We start from the raw sequence: 19,914 nt of genomic DNA, 5'->3' as shown, positions 1-19,914 counted from the left end.
AGCAGTTCTGCTATGCAACACATGGAGTTGTCATGAGTCAGAATCAACTCAACAATGGGTGTTATTTTTTTTTTTTTATTGTGTGTGTGAAGGCGACACCATGAAGATCTGCAAATATGCCTCCAAAACTCAAGAGAGCATGAGACTTGGGTATGAGAGGAGCCTGTTTGCCCTGGTTTCGCAACACCAAAGCTATGTAAACCCAAGAGTCAGAATGCCTTCTCAGCTTGTTGTGGTGGTGGCTGTTTTGATGGCAGGGCCAAAACAAAAACTTACTGCCTTTGAGTCAATTCTGACTCATAGTAACCCTATTGGAGAGAGTAGAACTGCCCCCATAGAATTTCCAAGAAGTGGCTGGTGGATTTGAACTGCCAACCTTTTGGTTAGCAGCTGAGCACTTAACCACTGCGCCACTGGTACCCCAGGGCATTCACCCACATCATGCCCTAAACTGGACTGTCAGTGGTGTGGCATCATTTCTTGATGGGGAGACACTTCATCAAAGTTAATGGAGTTGGACCTCAGCTTAGAGGTGAAAAGGGAGGGCAGTGAGGGTAAGAACATAGTGCACTGCCTCACCCATCACCTAGCTCCCCTACTCATGGCCAACCAGATTCTGGGTCCAATTTTCCTGATCTCCTCTGACTCAGTGCCACCGAATCCAGGTCTTTCCCTTCCACCTCTTCTCAAACACTTTTCCTTTCTTCCCCACCACAATCCCTCACACGTGACTGTTTCAAATCTTCAACTGTATTTTATCACCATGTGAGAGACCTAAACTTTCAATCCAGTCAGTACAAGCCAAAGCCTGGGATGGATGGTCAGGGATTGTTTCTTTTTAAGAAAGGGGAGGAAACTGATAGGCATTGAGCCAGGCTTAGTTTTATGATGGTACTAAGTAACATCTGATTCTCACAGCACCTCTATGCAAGAGACATCTTTATCTCACTCCAGAGCTGAGGAAACTCAGCTTCAATGAGGTTAAATGACTTGTGTAAGGACACTCAACTGGCATCCCATCATTCTGTAGAATCTCACAAGATACAAAGGACTTCCATGTTGGTTCCCTCAGATCTCTGGAGAATCTAGGCTCTTCCACTTTGTTCTGATGGGCCTTTCTTCTGGAGTCTAGCCTCAGACTTCCCTTCTCTGGAGCCTCCTCAGACCACTCTGCAAAGGCTCTCCACCGCTTGCCAAAGTCTCCTCCACTAGCTCTACCTGCCTCCAGTCTGAGGATAAGCTGTGTCTGAGGGTGTGGATCCTTCCCCAGGTGGGTGGGCCCGAGGTCTAGGTCCTTGGCTCCTGGTGAAATGGCTGTCTCATCAGCCCCATCCTACCTCACCAGCAAAATGGTGTCAGCCACTGGGAACTCTTTCCTCTCAGCCCCCCACTCTGTGCTTCTCCACCTGAGCCCTTCTTGGGAGATGTTTTTCCACATTATTCCTTAAGGTTTATGTTGTTAAACAATTAAGTGAAAATCTCTGGGAGTGGGGCCAAAATATTAATATGTCTTTAAAAGCTCCCCAGGAGATTCTAAGGTGTAGCCAGAGTTGAGAATGACCACCCTAAGTCTTTGCAGGAAGGGCACCTCACCTGTTTGTCCATAGTCACTTTGGGGGAATGAGGTATTTTGCAACAGGGAGGGAACATTTAGTTCCCATTTCTCTGTTTGTTTCTTTCAGTCCTGAATTCTGCCTGCCCTTCAGGTCTGATAATACCTTGCTGTTCACAGGGAAGAATGCTGTAGTCACACCTTTGGTGCAGGAAATCAGTCTATAGAGTCCATTGACTCACCTCTTATCAGCTGATAAGCCTAAGCCTCTTGATTAGAATACCAAATAAGAAACAAAGTGACTAAAAGAGAAACCTGCATGTTTGGGGGGCAGTTTCTCTAGTTTTCTACCTATAGAGAAGGATTAAAATCCCAGATGGTAGAACCTTCTAGCTAGAGTGAAATTCAGGTCACCACCCTGCATTTCCATCATCATTACTAGGCATGGGCAGAACTTGAGATCTTGGTCCACCTATTCATGCCCAGAATTTTGGCTCTGGTGCTGGCCCTACAAGATGTAAAACAATGTTGGGTCTTTTCCAACTTCAGGCTGGTAGAAAGAGGTAGAAGTAAGCTGAAAGGAGGCTCCAAAAAATAAAAAGAAGCTCAAGGTCAGGGTGGACACCTGGTTCAAAGCAGAAGCTAGGGCTCATTGGAAATCCATAGATAAAAAGAAAGCAGGAAAGACGTGAGGACTTACCATGAAAACCTAACCTAGCAGAAGCAAGAGGACATCTGAAAGCTTAAGGAAAAAGACAGACAGAGACAGACTGGTCAGGGCTTCACTTCTCATGAGCTCCTGTGGCACACCAGACGCAATTCTCTACATCAAGCAAGTCCATAGTGCTTTCACCTCCCATCCACCAGTATCATCATCCCTTCTCACCCAACAATATCAGGGAAGGCTACATAGCTCTGCCACAGCTATGGCACACACATGGTGTATTTTCAGGAACAAATATTAGAACCACTCAGTTGAAGGAGAGTCACTGACCCACAAGTGACCAAGGTGAAATGAAGTTTGAGGTTCAGGGCTCCAGGTAAAAATCTAATCTTTCCAGGTTAAAAACTGCTTGAAGGCAGAGATCATTTCTCATGAAATTTTATCCCTACTACAGTATCTGGCAAAGGGCTTTGCAGAAGATTTGAGCTTAAAAAATTGCTGAATGAGTGAATGAATTCATGGATGAGTGTATTAATATTAAATAATATTAATAAATGACTATTAGAGTACACTAACATCTGCTGGCATGAGTACATGAAGGTATAAATGAATGCACACGCAGACGACACAGGTTTGTATTTGTTGTTGAGGGAACATACAGGGTGTTTGTCCCCATTATCCTTGCTGCCAGCAAAGCCACTAGGCAAGGCTTTGGAAGACAGAGGTGAGCCATTAGAGACCTGCTATATTAGGAGTAAGTCCAAGGACCACTTCAAGGCCTTCATGGGTTCCCTGTGTCAAACCGGAGTCACCATGGTTCTAGCATCAGAAGTTAGCTGGCATGTCCAGGATGTCAATGTTATCAGTTCTCCTAGGAATGATCTGATGCTGGAGGATTGATTGGTCCACACCTTGAACCAATGAAAATCCAGTGAGACTGAGACTGACGATGGATGCTTGTACAAATCTCTTACTAAAAGAGAAGCCAAGTTAAAATTAGAAGTTTCTTAGGGAGAAGAGAATCAGAAGCAAGTGAATGAAGGTCAGCAGCATGGAGCTAGAGCAGCTGGATACCATCATCTCTAGCACAGAGACTACCCGGTGAGAAGGCTGTCAGGGCCTCTGTCCCACAGACATGTCAGAAGGCTCTTTAATAAATTCTTCATGACCTGCCTCTCTTCTTTTCAATATTTTTCATCAATCACCAATTCTTTCATCATGAAAAATTGCTTCATGATACACACCTTATGGTGAATAAACTGGCAACTCCACTGATGTTGGTCATGTTTGAGATGGAAATTTTCCCATAGAGATTTAAGAGAGCTCCCTCCCAGGATTCCTGGAGGAGATGATGATGCCCTTCTATCAAGAGTCACATTTATAAATAATCTCCCAGGGCAGATTATTTCAGATGATTTTGGTAGAATGCTCCTTTATACATTCTTAGCACCTATTTCGGAGAATGATATTTTATGGCTGAGTCTCAAAGTCCGGCGGATATATTCTGCTCGGAGGCTACAGCTCCCTGTGTCTAGATAAGATTTTTCAAAGCAATGTGTTGTGATGAGAAAGTGATGATTTTGGCGACAGTTCTGTGTTGATGCCCAGGTCTACCTTTCCCTTGAAGTGTCATCTTGGGCAAGTTACTTAACCTGTGAGCCTCAATTTCTTCAACTGTAAAATGGAGATAATTATATTACCTACATTTCAGGGTTTTTTTTTAATAAGGATGAAAATTATTAAATGTCTGAAAAGCTCTGAATTACTCTCCATCAAATTTTACAATTAGCTACTTAAGGCAGAGCAGAGCTTTCTGTATAGTTTATAGCTTCCTCTGAGCCTCCTGCCTACAACACTGTAGACTGTCCCTTGGCAACTTCTTCAAAAAGAAAAAAATATATTAAGTATTTCTCCTGTTCCTTTTCCATCCCCAAATTTGAATTTTGCCTAGGCATTATTAACTGGTCCCTAAGTGTTTTTAAGCGTACCCCAGAGGCCCCTTATTATTGGAACTCTACAAGATCTCTAACTGTCTGCATTCCTGGTTGACCTCTGACTTGCTTCCTTGGTGTCTTGGCAGCAGTATGACTCTCACTGAAGTTTTATTTCTCCTCTTTAAAAAATGCCTTCCTGGAGAAGGCAGGGCCAAGATGGCAGAGTAGTCAGATGTTTCTGGTGGTCCCTCTTACAACAAAGACCTGAAAAAACAAGTGAATTGATTACATATACGACAAACTAGGAGCTCCTAACATCAAAGTTAAGAAATCAGACAGAGCAGCAGGGAGAGGGAGAGATGGTTCAGAAGCAACGAGGAGTTGCCGGGCCTGACTTAGCGGGAACCAGCGCCCCTCAGCTCTGATCCCCTGGTGTAACCGCAGCAGGGCTGGCAGTAGCATTCAGGACACAGTTTCCATAGCCACAGAGAGCCAGTGGCACAGAATCTATTCGTACCTCCGGAATCAGCAAAAAACAGCCCTTTTGTCATAAGTGATTGCATCTAATTTACCACACAGATTTAATAGCTCCCTGTTTGAAAGAACTCTCTTTCATTTATCTGATCCTTCCTCCCTTTGCCCTGAGCTGGCTTCAGTGACAGCCGATTTCTCTGGACCTGAGGTAGGTTCTGCTGCATGTTCTGAGCCATTCTCCTGGCCTTGGAGAAGGAACAAATTAACAAATGGGGGGAAATAATCTGCTGACTCCCCTAAATAGGGAACTCAGGACAGACGCGGCTCCTGTCCACACACAAGCAGTCCACAGAGTTTGAAGTCCTTTCACCCCTGCGTGGACCTATGTGGCCCACTTCAGCAGCTAGGTCGTTGTTGCATTGCAAGGGTGTATGTGCCTGAGGTCTGACTTTAACTGTTTCAGCTGTGTGGTGGAGAGGCAGGTTTTTGACATTTGACACAGCTGTGTCTATTAAGCAGAATCCTCACCTACCCACATCAGGGACCTGAGGACTAGTGGCTCCACCCATGCCACCTAGCCACCCATGACAGGGGTCCAAGGATAAGTGGTACCTCCCAATCCTTACAGTTAAAAGCACTAGGTGCCTATGATACAGCTGCAGAGCCCACCCACCTGTGCACTCTGGAGAACAGGGATGCACCTCCCTCACGGACACTCCAGGGAAGGTTGTCAGCCCCCTGTCTTGCTCAGAGCATGACCCCCTGCTGCAACCAGAAACCTGTGCATACACCAATCACCACTGCTCCTCTAAGACCATAAGTGAGAGCCTGCACCACAAACACTTGGTGACTGACTACATGGATGCCTGAGCTGAATCCGTACAAGAAAAGTAAATGGACTCCTAGGCTCATAAACCTGGTAACAGCTCTAGCCATCTGCTGACAAGACATTAGAGCTTCAAAGCCTCCAATAATCAAGTTAGCTCACTCAAGCAGCCTATTTGGGTTTATCAAAACAAAACAAAGCAAGAAGCTAGGACACAGTTAGCAAACATAAAATAAATTAATACAATAACTTATAGATGGCTCGGAGACAACAGCTGATATCAAATCACATAAAGAAGCAGACCATGATCGCTTCAATGAACTCCCAAAACATAGAATTGAGGAATCTTCCAGATGATGATGTGTTCCTGGAATTACCAGAGGTAGAATACAAAAGATTAATATACAGAACTCTTCCAGAGATATGGAAGGAGATTAGGCAAAATGCAGAACAAGCCAAGGAACACAGAAATAAATCAGCTGAGGAAATTAAGAAGGTTATTCAAGAACATAATGAAAAATTAATAGGCTGTATGAATTCATAGAGAGACAGCAATCAGAAATTCAGAAGATTAGCAATAAAATTACAGAATTAGACAACTCGGTAGAAAGTCAGAGGAGCAGAATTGAGGAAATGAAAGTCAGAATTAGTAAGACTGAAGATAAAACACTTGACACCAATATATTTGAAGAAAAATCAGATTAAAAAAATGAAGAAACCCTAAGAATTATGTGGGACTTTATCAAGAGAAATAACCTATGAGTGATTGGACTGCCAGAACAGGGGGATAACATAAAATACAGACAGAATTATTGATGATTTGTTGGCAGAAAACTTCCCTGATATCATGAAAGATGAAAAGATATCTATCCAAGATGCTCATCAAACCCCATACAAGGTAGATCCCAAAAGAAAGTCACCAAGACATATTATAATCAAACTTGAAAAACCAGAGATAAAGAGAGAATTTTAAGAGCAACTAGGGATAAACAAAAAGTCACCTACAAAGGAGAGTCAATACAAATAAGCTCGGACTACTCAGCTGAAACCATGCAGGCAAGAAGGCAATGGGATGACATATATAAAACCTTGAAGGAAAAAAAATTGCCAGCTAAGAATTATATACCCAGCAAAACTGTCTCTCAAATATAAAGGCAAAATTAAGACATTTCCAAACAAACTGAAGTTTAAGGAATTTGCAAACACCAAACAAAAACTAAAAATGCCTTCCTGGAAAACCACCCACCAAGCTGTTAAAGATAGTTATCCCTAAGAGATGGGATTACAGAATATTGTTTTTTATTCTTTTTGTAGTAGGATCTGAAATTTTTAAATAAGCATTAATTGCTTAAATAATTAGATTTTTTAAAATGTAAGCTATTTCAAATAAGAGAAAAATGATGCCCTTTACCTCTTCTCTGACACTGTAGATGTGGTGCTTTTGTGGCTGTTAAGAGTAGACACGAGAGACCCCTTAAATCTTAAAGGGCCTTCAGCAACACCTTGGTTATGCCTTTGAATACCTGCGGGGTATAAACTCTCCAACACAAAGGCCTTGAAAGGTAGCATTTCTAGGGATTGATAAAACCATCTAGTATAAGTTAGAATGACTTGATTTCAAGTGACAGAACTATAACCTAAATTAGCTTGGACAGATAATGACATTGTTTCATAACAATGCTGGGATAGCTCCTGGAATCTAAGGAAAAAGTAGCTCGTGGAATAGCTGGAGTCAGGAGCTCACACACTGTCAGGACGCTACCTCCATTTTGGGTCTGGTCCACCTGTCATTGTATGGCTGCTCACCAGCTGTCTCCACCTGAAGGATTCCCATCTTACACCTTAAGCTGTAGAGAGAGATTGACTGATGCTCTCGTTGAAGTCCAAAGTACTAACATTCTGCATGAGGGGCTCATGTGCCCAGCTTGTGTCAGATGTCCATGCTGGAATTAATCAACTTTAGCCAAGGGATGGGGTATTAGGTCATAACCTGAAAGTTAGAATCAATAGCACTACTCAACATGTGGCCTGGGGACTGAGCTGACCCACGAACTGTTTGTTACCCACCTGAACAGTTCCAGCTCCAAAACTGAGAGTAAATATTTCTAAACATTTATAACAATTTGATGTTTCTGGGACATTCAAACAGGTAATTTTGTATTTTGCCAGAAAATCAATTTGTGACAGATTAGTAATTTAAAAATTTTTAAATGGTCCTTCACAACGAATAGTTTAAGAAGCACTGATATAAAACATATTTATTTAAAACCTGATACAACTGATGCAAAAGGAATCATGTATTTAAGTGGGGAAAGGGAGGTATTCTGGGAAGATAAGACAATTGGCATCCAGCACATGATATCTCCATTTAATTCTGCAATCCTCCTCTACCAGAACTACTCAGACTATAGGTTCTTCCTTCAGGAAGACACTGAGAACTAATTTGTCTTCCTTGTGTAAACTCGAACATACTTTCAGTTGACATGTTTAAAGACTGTCCTTCCCCACTTTGACATAAGTTCCAAGAGGGCAGAGACCCTGTCTGACCTATTAACTACTGTCGCCCCAGTGACTAGTAGTGGGGGCTCAGTAAAAATTTGTTGAGATGAGTCACTGCACTTTTAGTATGCACGAGAAACAACTGTGGGTATATCTGGGGGCGATACCATCCTGGCATGCCCTCCTGCCCTTGGGCAACAAACAAAGAGTCCCAGCAGGACCTACAGCTGCCATTTATTCCTAGAAAGGGGGCTGATGGTAAATTAAGGTTGTGTTGAAAGGCCTGAGGTTAAAATAGTTATCTTTTCATATACACCTGAAACATATAGTTCACCATTACCTTAGTAGTCCTTTTGGAAAGAGGCAAAACTATAGTATCCTTGGTATATCACTTAATAATCTTGGCTCCATTATATGTTATAACTGAATACTGGCTTTCCTAAAGTGGATATAAGTACTGTATTTTTTTCACAAATAACACATCCACACAAATAACACACCCATGCATATAACGCACATAGCACACCTAGGAAAATAATGCACGAGAGGGTTGCGGGGTTGTCAAACAAATGTATAATGAATGCATTGTTTGTGTGAAAATATGGTATATGAAGCATTGAGCCCATATGGAAAGACTAGAGAAGAAAAATGTTTGGATTAGAGGTCAAGGCTACATGATTTTACTATCACCTCTATCAATAATTTGTAATGTCACCTTAGACAAGTAATTTCCCCTACCTGAATCCTAGATAATCAAGATACAAAATGAGTAATATAAAATAGATGAATTCCAAGGGTCCTCCCAGCTCCAACTGTTCATAATATTCTCATTCTATAGGCATCTGCAAGCATGTCCTTCATCAATCAGAAGATTGTAAGCAACATGTTTTTCCTTCCCCACAATTCCACATCTCTTGACAATGACAAAGTTCTTGGGTTATAGACTTGCTGTTTCTCAGAAACCTGATGCTGGTTGGTTTGGTTGCTTTGTTTCATTAATCCAAAGCCTAATCGATCATGTTGTTTTTAGTTGCCATTGAGTCAGCTCTGACTCATGACAACCCCATGTACAAAAGAATGAAACATTGCCTGGTCCAGCACCATCTTCACCATCACTGTTATGCCCAAGTTCATTTCTGCAGCCACTATGTATTGTGAGTGCCTTCCAACCTGGGGCTCATCTTTCAGCACTATACTAGACAATACACTGTAATCAATCATGTTATGGTGGTCTTATGTGTAGGAATCGACTCAACAGCTAGGGGTTTGGTATGGTGGCCTTATTTGTATGTTCGTGTTTTGCCCCTTCCTCACAGCCATGCTGCAGGCAGTGCGAGCCCTGATGATCGTAGGCATTGTCCTGGGTGCCATTGCCCTCCTGGTGTCTATCTTTGCCCTGAAGTGTATCCGAATTGGCAGCATGGAGGACTCTGCCAAAGCCAACATGACGCTGACCTCTGGAATCATGTTCATCATCTCAGGTAAACGAGGCACTGGGGTTCCTACTCTCAAAGGTGCTTCTGGAAATGTCATAAGCAAAAGTCAAACTGGTCAAGGAAATATGGCTCCTCCCCTACCACCAACATGGTCCGGAGCCTCCCATACTGGGATTCAAGATACGAGGTCGGAGGCCCAATCACATTCTACAGAGTGCTAATGTGGTTAAGAGCTCAGCTGCTAACCAAAAGGTTAGCAGTTTAAATCCACCAGCCACTCCTTGGGAACCCTATGGGGCAATTCTACTCTGTCCTATAGGTTGCTATAAGTTGGCATTGACTCAGTGACAATGGGTTTCAGTTTGGTTTGAATGTTCCTCATACCTTCCATCCCCAGACCCATTATAAGCACATGTCAACCCTAAAACAGTCATATAACTTGATACCTGAAGGCATTATTTGGGTGAAATTCTAGAAAGGGATATTAAGGCTATGCTGTTAATATCATCAACGGACTAGACCCAAAATATTTGGACTATTCACCACTGGTCCCCAAATGCATGAAAAATGTTTGCACACACATAAATCCTTTCACAATTAATAAGACAGGGATTCTAAGCACCTAGCACAGTGTTAGCATACAGCGGGAATTTACTAGTCAATGTCTGGATTGACCATTTTGTTACAGGAATGAAATATTCCTGCTCATCTGGGCTCATTTAAGCATTTAAGCTCCCTCTCAGTTGCCTCAGAAACATTGTGACCCCTTTAAAGCTGACTCTAGTGCTTCTTTGTTCTTTGTCCACAGGTCTTTGTGCAATTGCTGGAGTGTCTGTGTTTGCCAACATGCTGGTTACCGACTTCTGGATGACCACAGCTAACATGTACACCAGTATGGGTGGGATGGTGCAGACTGTTCAGAACAGGTAAACTGCTAATCTAGGTCTCAGTATTCCGTGGCAAATGTTGTCGTAAGAATCCGATTAAACACATATGCCTAATATGACTGTCAGTGCCTGAAATGCCAAAAATTTATCAGAAGCAGCCATGCAGTATTGTAAATTAATAATGATATGTAATTCATAAACTTTATTAAGAGAAATATCCTTAGTGATATGACTTGAGGCTTATCTGATATTTGCATTGAAATACAGCGGGCAGTTGGCAGTATTTGTCTCTCACCCTTACACAGGTCCCATTGTGATGGCAATGAAACAGGCACTATTAACTCAGGCATGTAAATGAGCATAACCTACATCTCCAGTCCAGGGTGGGAACTTGGCTAGGGATAGGTAAAATCTTGAATAGAAATGAGCAAGGTGCAGTATAAGTGAGAAAAGTGATGTTTCTGCCTCCTAGAGTTGCTTCTTTCGCTCATTCATTAATTCATTCATTCCACAAATGTATTGAGCACCTGCTGTGTGCCAAGAATGGTGCGTAGTGCTGGGGATATAGACAAGGTCTCTGCTCTCATGAAGATGACAATCTAGCAGAGGGAGCTGAAACCCCACTATAATTTGGTGTCTGAATGAATGTAGAATCTTGAAAAGATAGCAGAGCAACTCCAACACTGTCTCCATTTAGCCACTTCAAAAGAGTGTATCTCATAATAAAAAGAAGCTGGAAAATGCTGAAGAAGAAAAATCTTGTTCTGGAAGAAAGATGTAAGTGATCCATTGTTTCTGGAGTAGATACAATTGGCACTTCTCCAGCAGTACCAACATGGGGATACAGGCATGAGGACGTGATAAATCCACTACTCTCTGGCTTCCTAGAACTCCAATTCCCATCCATGTTTCTGCTTCATTTCAATAAGGGAAAGGAAGTGATCCCCATACGCTGCTCTCATCCTCCCCCATGCTCCTTCTGTAGTCTCTTGGTTATACCAGCAACAGAGAAGTAGGTTGACCAACCCATCCTGGTTTGACCAGGGCTTTCCCAGTTTTAGCACTCTAAGTCCTGCATCCTGGAAACTCCTCAGTCACGGGCAACCATATGGTTGGTCACCCACTTAGAAGGAACACACCCTACCCAGAGTACCTGGGTGCCTGGTACTGCTGCCTTTGCCCAGAGGAGCCAACTATCACCCACCTGGCAGCCCAGTACTAATTAACACCTGCTATCGTTTTTTTTGATCACTCTTTCACACACCACCTCCCTAGCACCTGCCACAGTGTATGTGACACTGGCAGGGCCTATGTCCTAGACCAGAGCTACAAATTCTCTGCCTTCCACTGCACAACCTGTAGAGGTGTTTTGTATTAGTTTAAGCATGTCTTTTTTATCATTTGAATTAATCACCAACATTTAAAAATTAGAAATGCCATAGGTTGGGTTCCCTCAAAACAGATGCTGAGATCCATGAACATCTGTATCCTCACGATTTAAAGTACTCCCAGGGGAGGCTGATCAGGGAGTAGGCAGGACAGGCCAGAGGGGGGAAGCTGAGCCAGGATGTGATTTCAGGTGAAGTCTCAGGGCTTAGCCTGATCCTGAGGGGAGCTATGGAGCAGGAATTACACCTCAGAGGTACATTAACTCCATTCAAAAGAGCTGGGCTTCTTCATATACACCAGTCTCTGTGCATGTGGGCAAAGTGACTCCAGTGGCTGAACTCCGGAGAGAGTCACATGTGCCAGTAGGTAGAAGCAAAAGAACACAGAAACTGAGAGGGAGACACCCAGAAGCAGTAAAAGGGCTCTGCAGGGACCTGAGGAGAGCACCAGCAAACAGTGCCCACTACAAATGGTTGTTCCAGCTTCTTGTAAAAAATAAGCAGATCTGGCAACATTGCATAGTTTCAACGGTAACAATCTCTGCAACTGAGAGGGCACTGCCCTTTTAGTTAAGATCTATACTATCCAGCTTGCCACAGTCCCCACCATCCTCAAATGCTTCATCCTGAGGCCATTTATTGTCATGTTCATATTTTTTCACATATAATGGAGTTAAGTTAAGGGGAAATATTTTCTTATATCCAACCCACTACACACATTTAAGTTTCTTGCCTGTCCCAGACAGGTATTTAAGCTTGCTAACCTTGACCAAGAGGGTCTAAGTTGAAGAAGGTGACCTTGTTTCCCATAGACAGTAGACAGTATATCTTAATGATTAACAATGAGGGTTTTGGAGACAGGGTGGCCTGAACTTGAATCCTAACAATACCACATTCTTTCTGGGTCTTTGAATAAGTTACTTCACCTATATAAGCCTCAGTTTTCTCACCTGCGAAATGGGAGTGTGTTAGGGATTGAATTGTGTCTTCCAAAATATGTATTGAAATTCTGGTCCATATGGCTGTAAATAGGAAACCCTGGTGGTGTTGTAGTTACAAGCTTTGGCTGCTAACCAAAGGGTCAGCAGTTCAAATTTACAGGCACTCCTTGGAAACCCTATGGGGCAGTTCTACCCTGTCCTATAGGGCTGCTATGTGTCGGAACCAACTCAACAGCAACAGGTTTGGTTTTGGGTTTTATACCTGTAATTATGATCCTGTTTGGAATTAGGGTTTTCTTTGTTACACTAATTAGGTCACACCTGAGTTAGATGGGTTCTAAATCTAATCACTTCTGAGTTATAAAAAGAGCAAAATGAACACAGAGAACAGGAAGAAGAGGAAGAGAGACAATAGAGACAGATGCATGTACGAGGATTGCTGACAGCTTCTAAAATCTGAAGTAGACATGGAAGGGCCTCCTCCTAGACCCACAACCGAATTTAGTCTCCTGAATTGTGAGAAAATAAGTTCCTATTCTTTGTTGCTGTTGTTAGCTGCCATCGAGTCAGTTCTGACTCATAATGACTCTGTGGACAACAGAACAAAACACTGCCCAGTATTGCACTATCTCCACAATCCTTGCTATGTTTGAGCCCATTATAGCAGCCACTGTGTCAGTTCATCTCACTGAGGGTTTTCCTCTTTTTCGCTACCCACTATCTTACCAAGCATGATGTCCTTCTCCAGGGACTGGTCCTCCTGATAACATGTCTAAATTAAGCGAGACGAAGAAGTCTCACCATGCTCACTTCTAAGGAACATTCGGGCTGTATTTTTTCAAAGAAAGACTTGTTCATTCTTCTGGCAATTCAGGGTATATTCAATATTCTTCACCAACACCATAATTCAAAAGGCATCAATTCTTCTTTGGTCCTTCTTATTCATTGTCCAGCTCTCGCATGTATATGAGGCTATTGAAAATATTATTACTTGGATCAGGCACACCTTAGTCCTTAAAGTGACATCTTTGCTTTTCAAAACTTTAAAGAGATCTTTAACAGCAAATTTGCCCAACGCAATACACCATTTGATTTCTTCACTGCTGCATGGTTCCAACTAAAATTAAATCCTTGAAAACATCAATATTTTCTCCAGTTATCATGACACTGCTTATTGGTCCAGTTGTGAGGACTTTTGTTTTCTTAATGTTGAAGTGCAGTCCATACTGAAGGCTGTAGTCATTGATTTTCATCAGTAGTGCTTCAAGTTCTCTTCACTTTCAGCAAGCAAGGTTGTGTTGTCTGTGTATTGCAGCTTGGTAATGAGTCTTCAAACAATCCTGATGCCACATCTTTCTTCATATAGTCCAGCTTCTCATTATTTGCTCGGCAGATTATTTGCTCAGCATACATATCAAGTCCATTCTGACTCATAGCAACCCTGTAAGACACAGTAGAACTGCCCATAGAATTTCCAAGGAGCAGCTGCTGGAGTCGAACTGCTTACTTTTTTTTTAGCAACCAATTTTTTAAACACTGTGCTACCAGGACTCCACAGATTGAATACGTTTGGTGAAAGGATACAACCCTGATGCAGACCTTTCTTGATTTTAAATCACGTAGAACTCTGGTGGTACAGTGGTTAAGAGCTCGGTCACTAACCAAAAGGTTGGGAGTCCAAATCCACCAGCTCTTCCTTCGAAACCATATGGGGCAGTTCTACTCTGTCTGATAGGGTCACTATGAATCCAAAATGACTCGACAGCAACAAGTTTGGTTTGGTTTTTGTTTAGTATCCACTTGTTCTGTTCAAAGGACTGCCTCTTGGTCTATGTACAGGTTCCTGGTGTGCATAATTAAGCGTTCCGTAATTCCCATTACTGAAAACGTTATCCATAATTTGTTATGATCCACAGAGTCTGTCAGTTTGTTGTACTGTGGTGGCTTTTGTGTTGCTGTGATGTTGGAAGCTATGCCATCGATATTTCAAATACCAGCAGGGTCACCCATGGTGGGCAGATTTCAGCAGAGCATCCAGGCTAAGACAGACTGGGAAGAAGGACCTAGCAGTCTACTTCTGAAACAATTGCCAAAAAAATTGACCTTGTGAATAGTAGCAGAACAATGTCTGTTATAGTGTCAGAAGATGAGCCCCTCAGGTGGGAAGGCATTCAAAATACTACTGAGGGAGAGCTGCCTCCTCAAAGTAGAGTCCACCTTAATGACACAGATGCAGTAAAGCTTCCAGGATCCTCATTTGCTGGTGTGGCATGACTCAAAATGAAAAGAAACAGCTGCAAACACCCATTAATGATAGGAACGTGAAATGCATGAGGAATGAATCTAGGAAAACTGGAAGTTATCAAAATGAAATGGAATGCATAAAGATCGATATTCTAGGCATTAGTGAGTGGAAATGGACTGGTTTTGGCCATTTTGAATCAGGCAATCATATGATCTACTATACAGGGAATGATACACTGAAGAGTAATAGCATCATATTCATTGTCAATAAGAACATTTCAAGATCTATCTACCCTGAAGTACAACACTGTCAGTGATAGGGTAATATCTATACGCCTATAAGGAAGGCCAGTTAATGCAACTACTATTACAATTTATGCACCAATCACTAATGCCAAAGATGAAGAAATTGAAGAGTTTTACCAACTTCTGCAGTCCGAAATTGATCAAACAGGCAATCAAGATGCACTGATAATTACTTGTGATTGGAATGCAAATGCTGGAAACAAAGAAGAATGATTGGTATTTGGAAAATATGGCCTTGGTGATAAAACCCACGCCAATGATTGCATGATAGAATTTTGCAAGACCAATGAATTCTTCGTTACAAATACCTCTTCAACAGCATAAACAATGACTATACACAGGAACCTCACCATATGGAAAACACAGAAATCAAATTGACTGTATCTGTGGAAAGAGATGATAGGAAAGCTCAATATCACCAGTCAGAACAAGGCAGGGCCTACCGCAGAACAGATCATCAATTGCTCATATGCAAGATGAAGTTGAAGAAAATTAAAACAAGTCCACAACAACCAAAATATGACATTGAGTATAAAAAAAACTCATTGCTGTCATATCAATTCCAACTCATAGTGGCCCTACAGGACAGAGTAGAATTGCCCCATAGATTTCCAAGGAGCAGCTGGTGGATTCCAACTACTGACCTTTTGGTTCACAGCCAAGCTCTTAACCATTGTTCCACCAGGGATCCACCTTGAGCATATCCCACCTGAATTTGGAGACCATCTCGAGAATAGATTTGATGCATTGAGCACAATGACCAAAGACCAGACAAGTTGTGAGATGACATGAAGGACATCATACATGAAGAAAGCAAAAAGTCACTAAAAAGACAGGAAAGAAAGAGAAGACCAAAATGAATGCCGGAAGAGACTCTGAAACTTGCTCTTGAACATAAAGTAGCTAAACAAAAGGAAGAAATGATGAAGTAAAAAAGTTGAACAGAAGATTTCAAAGGGTGGCTTGAGAAGATTAAGTAAAGTATTACAGTGAAATGCACAAAGACCTGGAGTTAGGAAACCAAAAGGGAAGATCAAGCTCGACATTTCTCAAGCTGAGAAAGCTGAAGAAAAAATTCAAGCCTCAAGTTGCAATAGTGAAGGATTCCATGGGCAAATACTAAGGCATCAAAAGAAGATGGGAGGAATGTACAGTCTCTGTACCAAAAAGAATTGATCAATGTTCAACCATTTCAGGAGGTACCACGTGACCAAGAACCGATGGTACTGAAGGAAGAAGTCCAAGCTGCAGTGATGGCACTGGCGAAAACAAGGCTCCAGGAACTGACAGAATACCAGTTGAGGTGTTTCAATAACCAGATGCAGCACTGGAGGTACTTACTCGTCTATGCCAAGAAATCTGGAAGACAGCCACCTGGCCAACCAACTAGAAAAGATTCATATTTGTGCCCATTCCAAAGATGATCCGAGAGAATGTGCAAATTATCTAAAATTTTGCTGAAGATCATTCAAAAACAGTTACAGCAGCACATCAACAGGGAACTGCCAGAAATTCAAGCCAGATTTAGAAGAGGACATGGAATGACACTGCTGATGTCAGATGGATCCTGGCTGAAAGCAGAGAATACCAAAAAGATGTTTACCTGTGTTTTATTGACTATGCAAAGGCATTCGACTATGTGGATTCTGTTCTTTAGAGCCACCTATCTGTGGTACTTGTGTTATGCCAGCCCTAGGTAACTAAGACAGAGTGATAAATCCTACCACAGTGGCTATTGGGAGAATTAAAGGAAATAGTAGTAAAAGTGCTTATCACAACATCAATAAGGGCTCAATAAATCGTAGCAATTGCTATAATTAATATAATATTAATATTATGCAGCCACTTGACCATCTATAGGTATCCCAGGGCACAGGCGCCAGGGATGCCCCAGGAAGGCTGCCCAGGGCCCCCCTGGGAGAAGCTATTTGGCTCCCAGCCACACCTAGTTCCTTCCGACTAGGGAATGGGTTGGGCTTCTTCATTCCAAGGCAACAGCCCTCAAAGCAAATATTTGTCCAAAGGAAATAAAAATAGCCTACAGGTAAATTTTCTCCTGGAATATTTTCAAGGGCTGAGCCAAGTGTGCCAACTTTGCCCTTCACATTACTCTTGGTTATCAGGCTTATACGGTTTGTTCATCTTGCTAAAGTGTGTGCACTTTTAAAGCACATCTAAAGGGTCTTATTTTCTTAGGTTGCAGAGTCTGCACACATATTGCTGTATTCCTACTGCTGGTATAATGTTTCCAGTTTGGGCAGTATATTTTAAATACATCAACAATTAATGGTATTCCACAAACACCCCCAACGCTCTTTGAGGAACACCAGAGGAAAACTCCCACAGGAAGCATTCACTGTATTGAGCTCTCCTTTTCTGCATGACCCTTGGAGATGAAGATCAAGCTAACATGGAAATTCTCCACTGACATCCTAACAGTTTTTGGTCACCATTTGTCCTAGCTTCCTAAGAATGCCATAACAAAATGCCACAAACTAGGCAGCTTTAAAGAACAGAAATTTATTTTCTCACAGTTGTGGAGGCTAGCTGTTCAAATCAGGATATCAGCCATGTCAGTTCCTTCTGAGGGCTTTGAGAGAACTGTCCCATGCCTCTCTCCTAGTTTCTGGTGGCTGCTGGCAATCCTTGGTGTTCCTTTTCTGCTCATACTTGTATCTTCGCATCTTTCACCTGTGTGTGACTCTCTCCATGTCTGTTCTCCCCTTTTACAGTGAAACCTGGGAAAGCCTGTTTTTCCTGATCTCACAAGTTTTCTGCCTTTGACAGGTGCAGTCTTGCCTCTTTTCTATGGCTAGTTTTAGTAGAAAGTATTTGAGTTTTCCTTCTCTGACAGGTTCTTACCTTACACAGGTTCTGGTTTTCATAGGTTTTACTGTAATAAGACACACCACTCTGAAGAGATTAGGACTATGACTCACCCTACTCCAGTATGACTTAACTGATAATATCTTCAAAGAAAGACTTTATTTCCCCAAACAAGGTCACATTCACAGGTACAGGGGTTAAGACTTCAACATATCTTTTTGAGGAACACAATTCAATCATAACTGTGAGGATTTGGGGATACCACTCTCTACCACTTACAGATGTCTGGAATCAAAACTATTTTATTCTCTGGAGATTTTGTTCTCAAACAATTCCATTCTATGTAATTGAGTCTCATTGAAGGGACCCCTCAGGATAAAGGCACCAGCTTTGGAGTCAGACAACCCCATTTCTAATTCCAGTATAGGCTAAAACAGAAATACCACAAGGCAGGGTCTGTGTCTCTCTTGTTCTCCCTAAGTCCCTGCACCAGGGCAGTGCCAGGCTCATCATAGGTGTCCAATAAATAGTTGTTGAACAAATGAATGAATGAATGGTCACTTCAGCTTAGTTTTTCTCAAGATAATGCTCCTACTTCCTAGCATGATTGTGACGTTTACTCAAGAAAAGGTAGAAGAATGCTTAATCCACAGTAAGAACTCAAGGAGCTAAAATCCTTCCAGAAATAATAACTAATTCCATATCTCTAAATCTTCCCTTGCCAAACCTTCAAGGCCTTTTGCCAGTTGGGATGGTTTGGGGCCTTCCTGAGATGTTTCTCTGAGACCAGAGCCTTTAATTCTATGACTGACTAGTGTTATAGGCCCAGGAATCTCACTGCTTTTGACCTCAACCCAATTCTATTCTCCAGGGCACTGTAACTAGGCTAGCTGTGACCCAAGGGAGCATAGGTTCAGGGGGCATGGGTGGGGATAGGTGTGGAATCCAAAGGGAGAGAGGGGGCAGGGAGGACAGACATGGCCAGGTGCAGCAGGGCAGAGCCTGGAAAGTTGAGTCACCCACACTCACAGCAACCATCTCCCCACTCAGGTACACCTTTGGTTCAGCTCTGTTTGTGGGCTGGGTCGCTGGAGGCCTCACACTGATCGGGGGCGTGATGATGTGCATTGCCTGCCGGGGCCTGGTGCCAGAGGAAACCAAGTGAGTCTGCCCATCCCAATGCAATCAGCCATTTCATTTGATCCGAGTCCATTTAAGGGTGTAAACTGCAGCCAAAATGATTAATTTAGGTATATGGAAAAAGGATTATTGAACTTTCTCTTTTCTGAGGAATATTTCAGCCTGAGTAGCTTTAGGTGCAATCTTTTTGGAAGTAAAAATCATGCCCGAAGGTGCCTTCTAATCCCTGGGTGACACAAACAGTTAGAAGCTTGACTACTAACTGAAAGGTTGGCTGTTTGAACCCAACCAGAGTCAGCTCAGAAGAAAAGCCTGGCTTCTGAAAGGTCACAGCTTTGAAAACTCTCTGGAGCAGCTGTATTGTACACACATAGTGTAACCATGAGTCAGAATCGACTCAACAGCAATGAGTTTAGTTTTGATAGGTGCTAGAGCTCCAGTATTGTATAACTCAAGTGGTTCTCAGCTGAGAGCTATTTTGCCCCCCTAGGGGACATTTGGCAAAATCTGAAGACGGGCGATCCAGGCATCTAGTGTGTAAAGGCCAAGGATGCTGCTTATTATGAGTTGAACTGTGTCCCTCCAAAATTTATGTTGAAGTTCTAACCCCTGGCACCCGTGTTCCAGGAAATCCCTCAGTCCTGAACAAACCAAGACAGTTGGCCACCAGGTCTTTGGGACACGGCTTTCTACCTCTGCAATGGAGCAGAATTTCTTGCTTTACAGTAGAGCTTAGCTGAGCTGAGATGTGACTAGTGAGTTCACTCTGCTAATCAATTAAAATGATGTTGAACCAT

At 42.4% G+C, this 19,914-nt stretch overlaps 1 protein-coding gene across 2 annotated transcripts in view; it reads left to right on the top strand.

Annotated features, from left to right (window-relative positions):
* CLDN18 (claudin 18) overlaps positions 1–19,914 on the top strand; it is a 38,615-nt gene that overhangs the window by 16,199 nt on the left and 2,502 nt on the right. For both annotated transcript variants that reach the window (XM_049870284.1, XM_049870283.1), the window contains exons 2-4: positions 9,266–9,430; positions 10,194–10,311; positions 19,028–19,138. In XM_049870284.1, coding sequence (XP_049726241.1) covers positions 9,266–9,430; positions 10,194–10,311; positions 19,028–19,138 — 394 coding nt within the window. The remainder of the gene's footprint in view (positions 1–9,265; positions 9,431–10,193; positions 10,312–19,027; positions 19,139–19,914) is intronic.

This window comes from Elephas maximus, chromosome 26 (assembly GCF_024166365.1).
Source record: "Elephas maximus indicus isolate mEleMax1 chromosome 26, mEleMax1 primary haplotype, whole genome shotgun sequence".
In the NCBI taxonomy this organism is placed as follows: domain Eukaryota; kingdom Metazoa; phylum Chordata; class Mammalia; order Proboscidea; family Elephantidae; genus Elephas; species Elephas maximus.
Note: the sequence above shows the minus strand (reverse complement) of the source record. Positions and strands in the feature narration are given on the sequence as shown.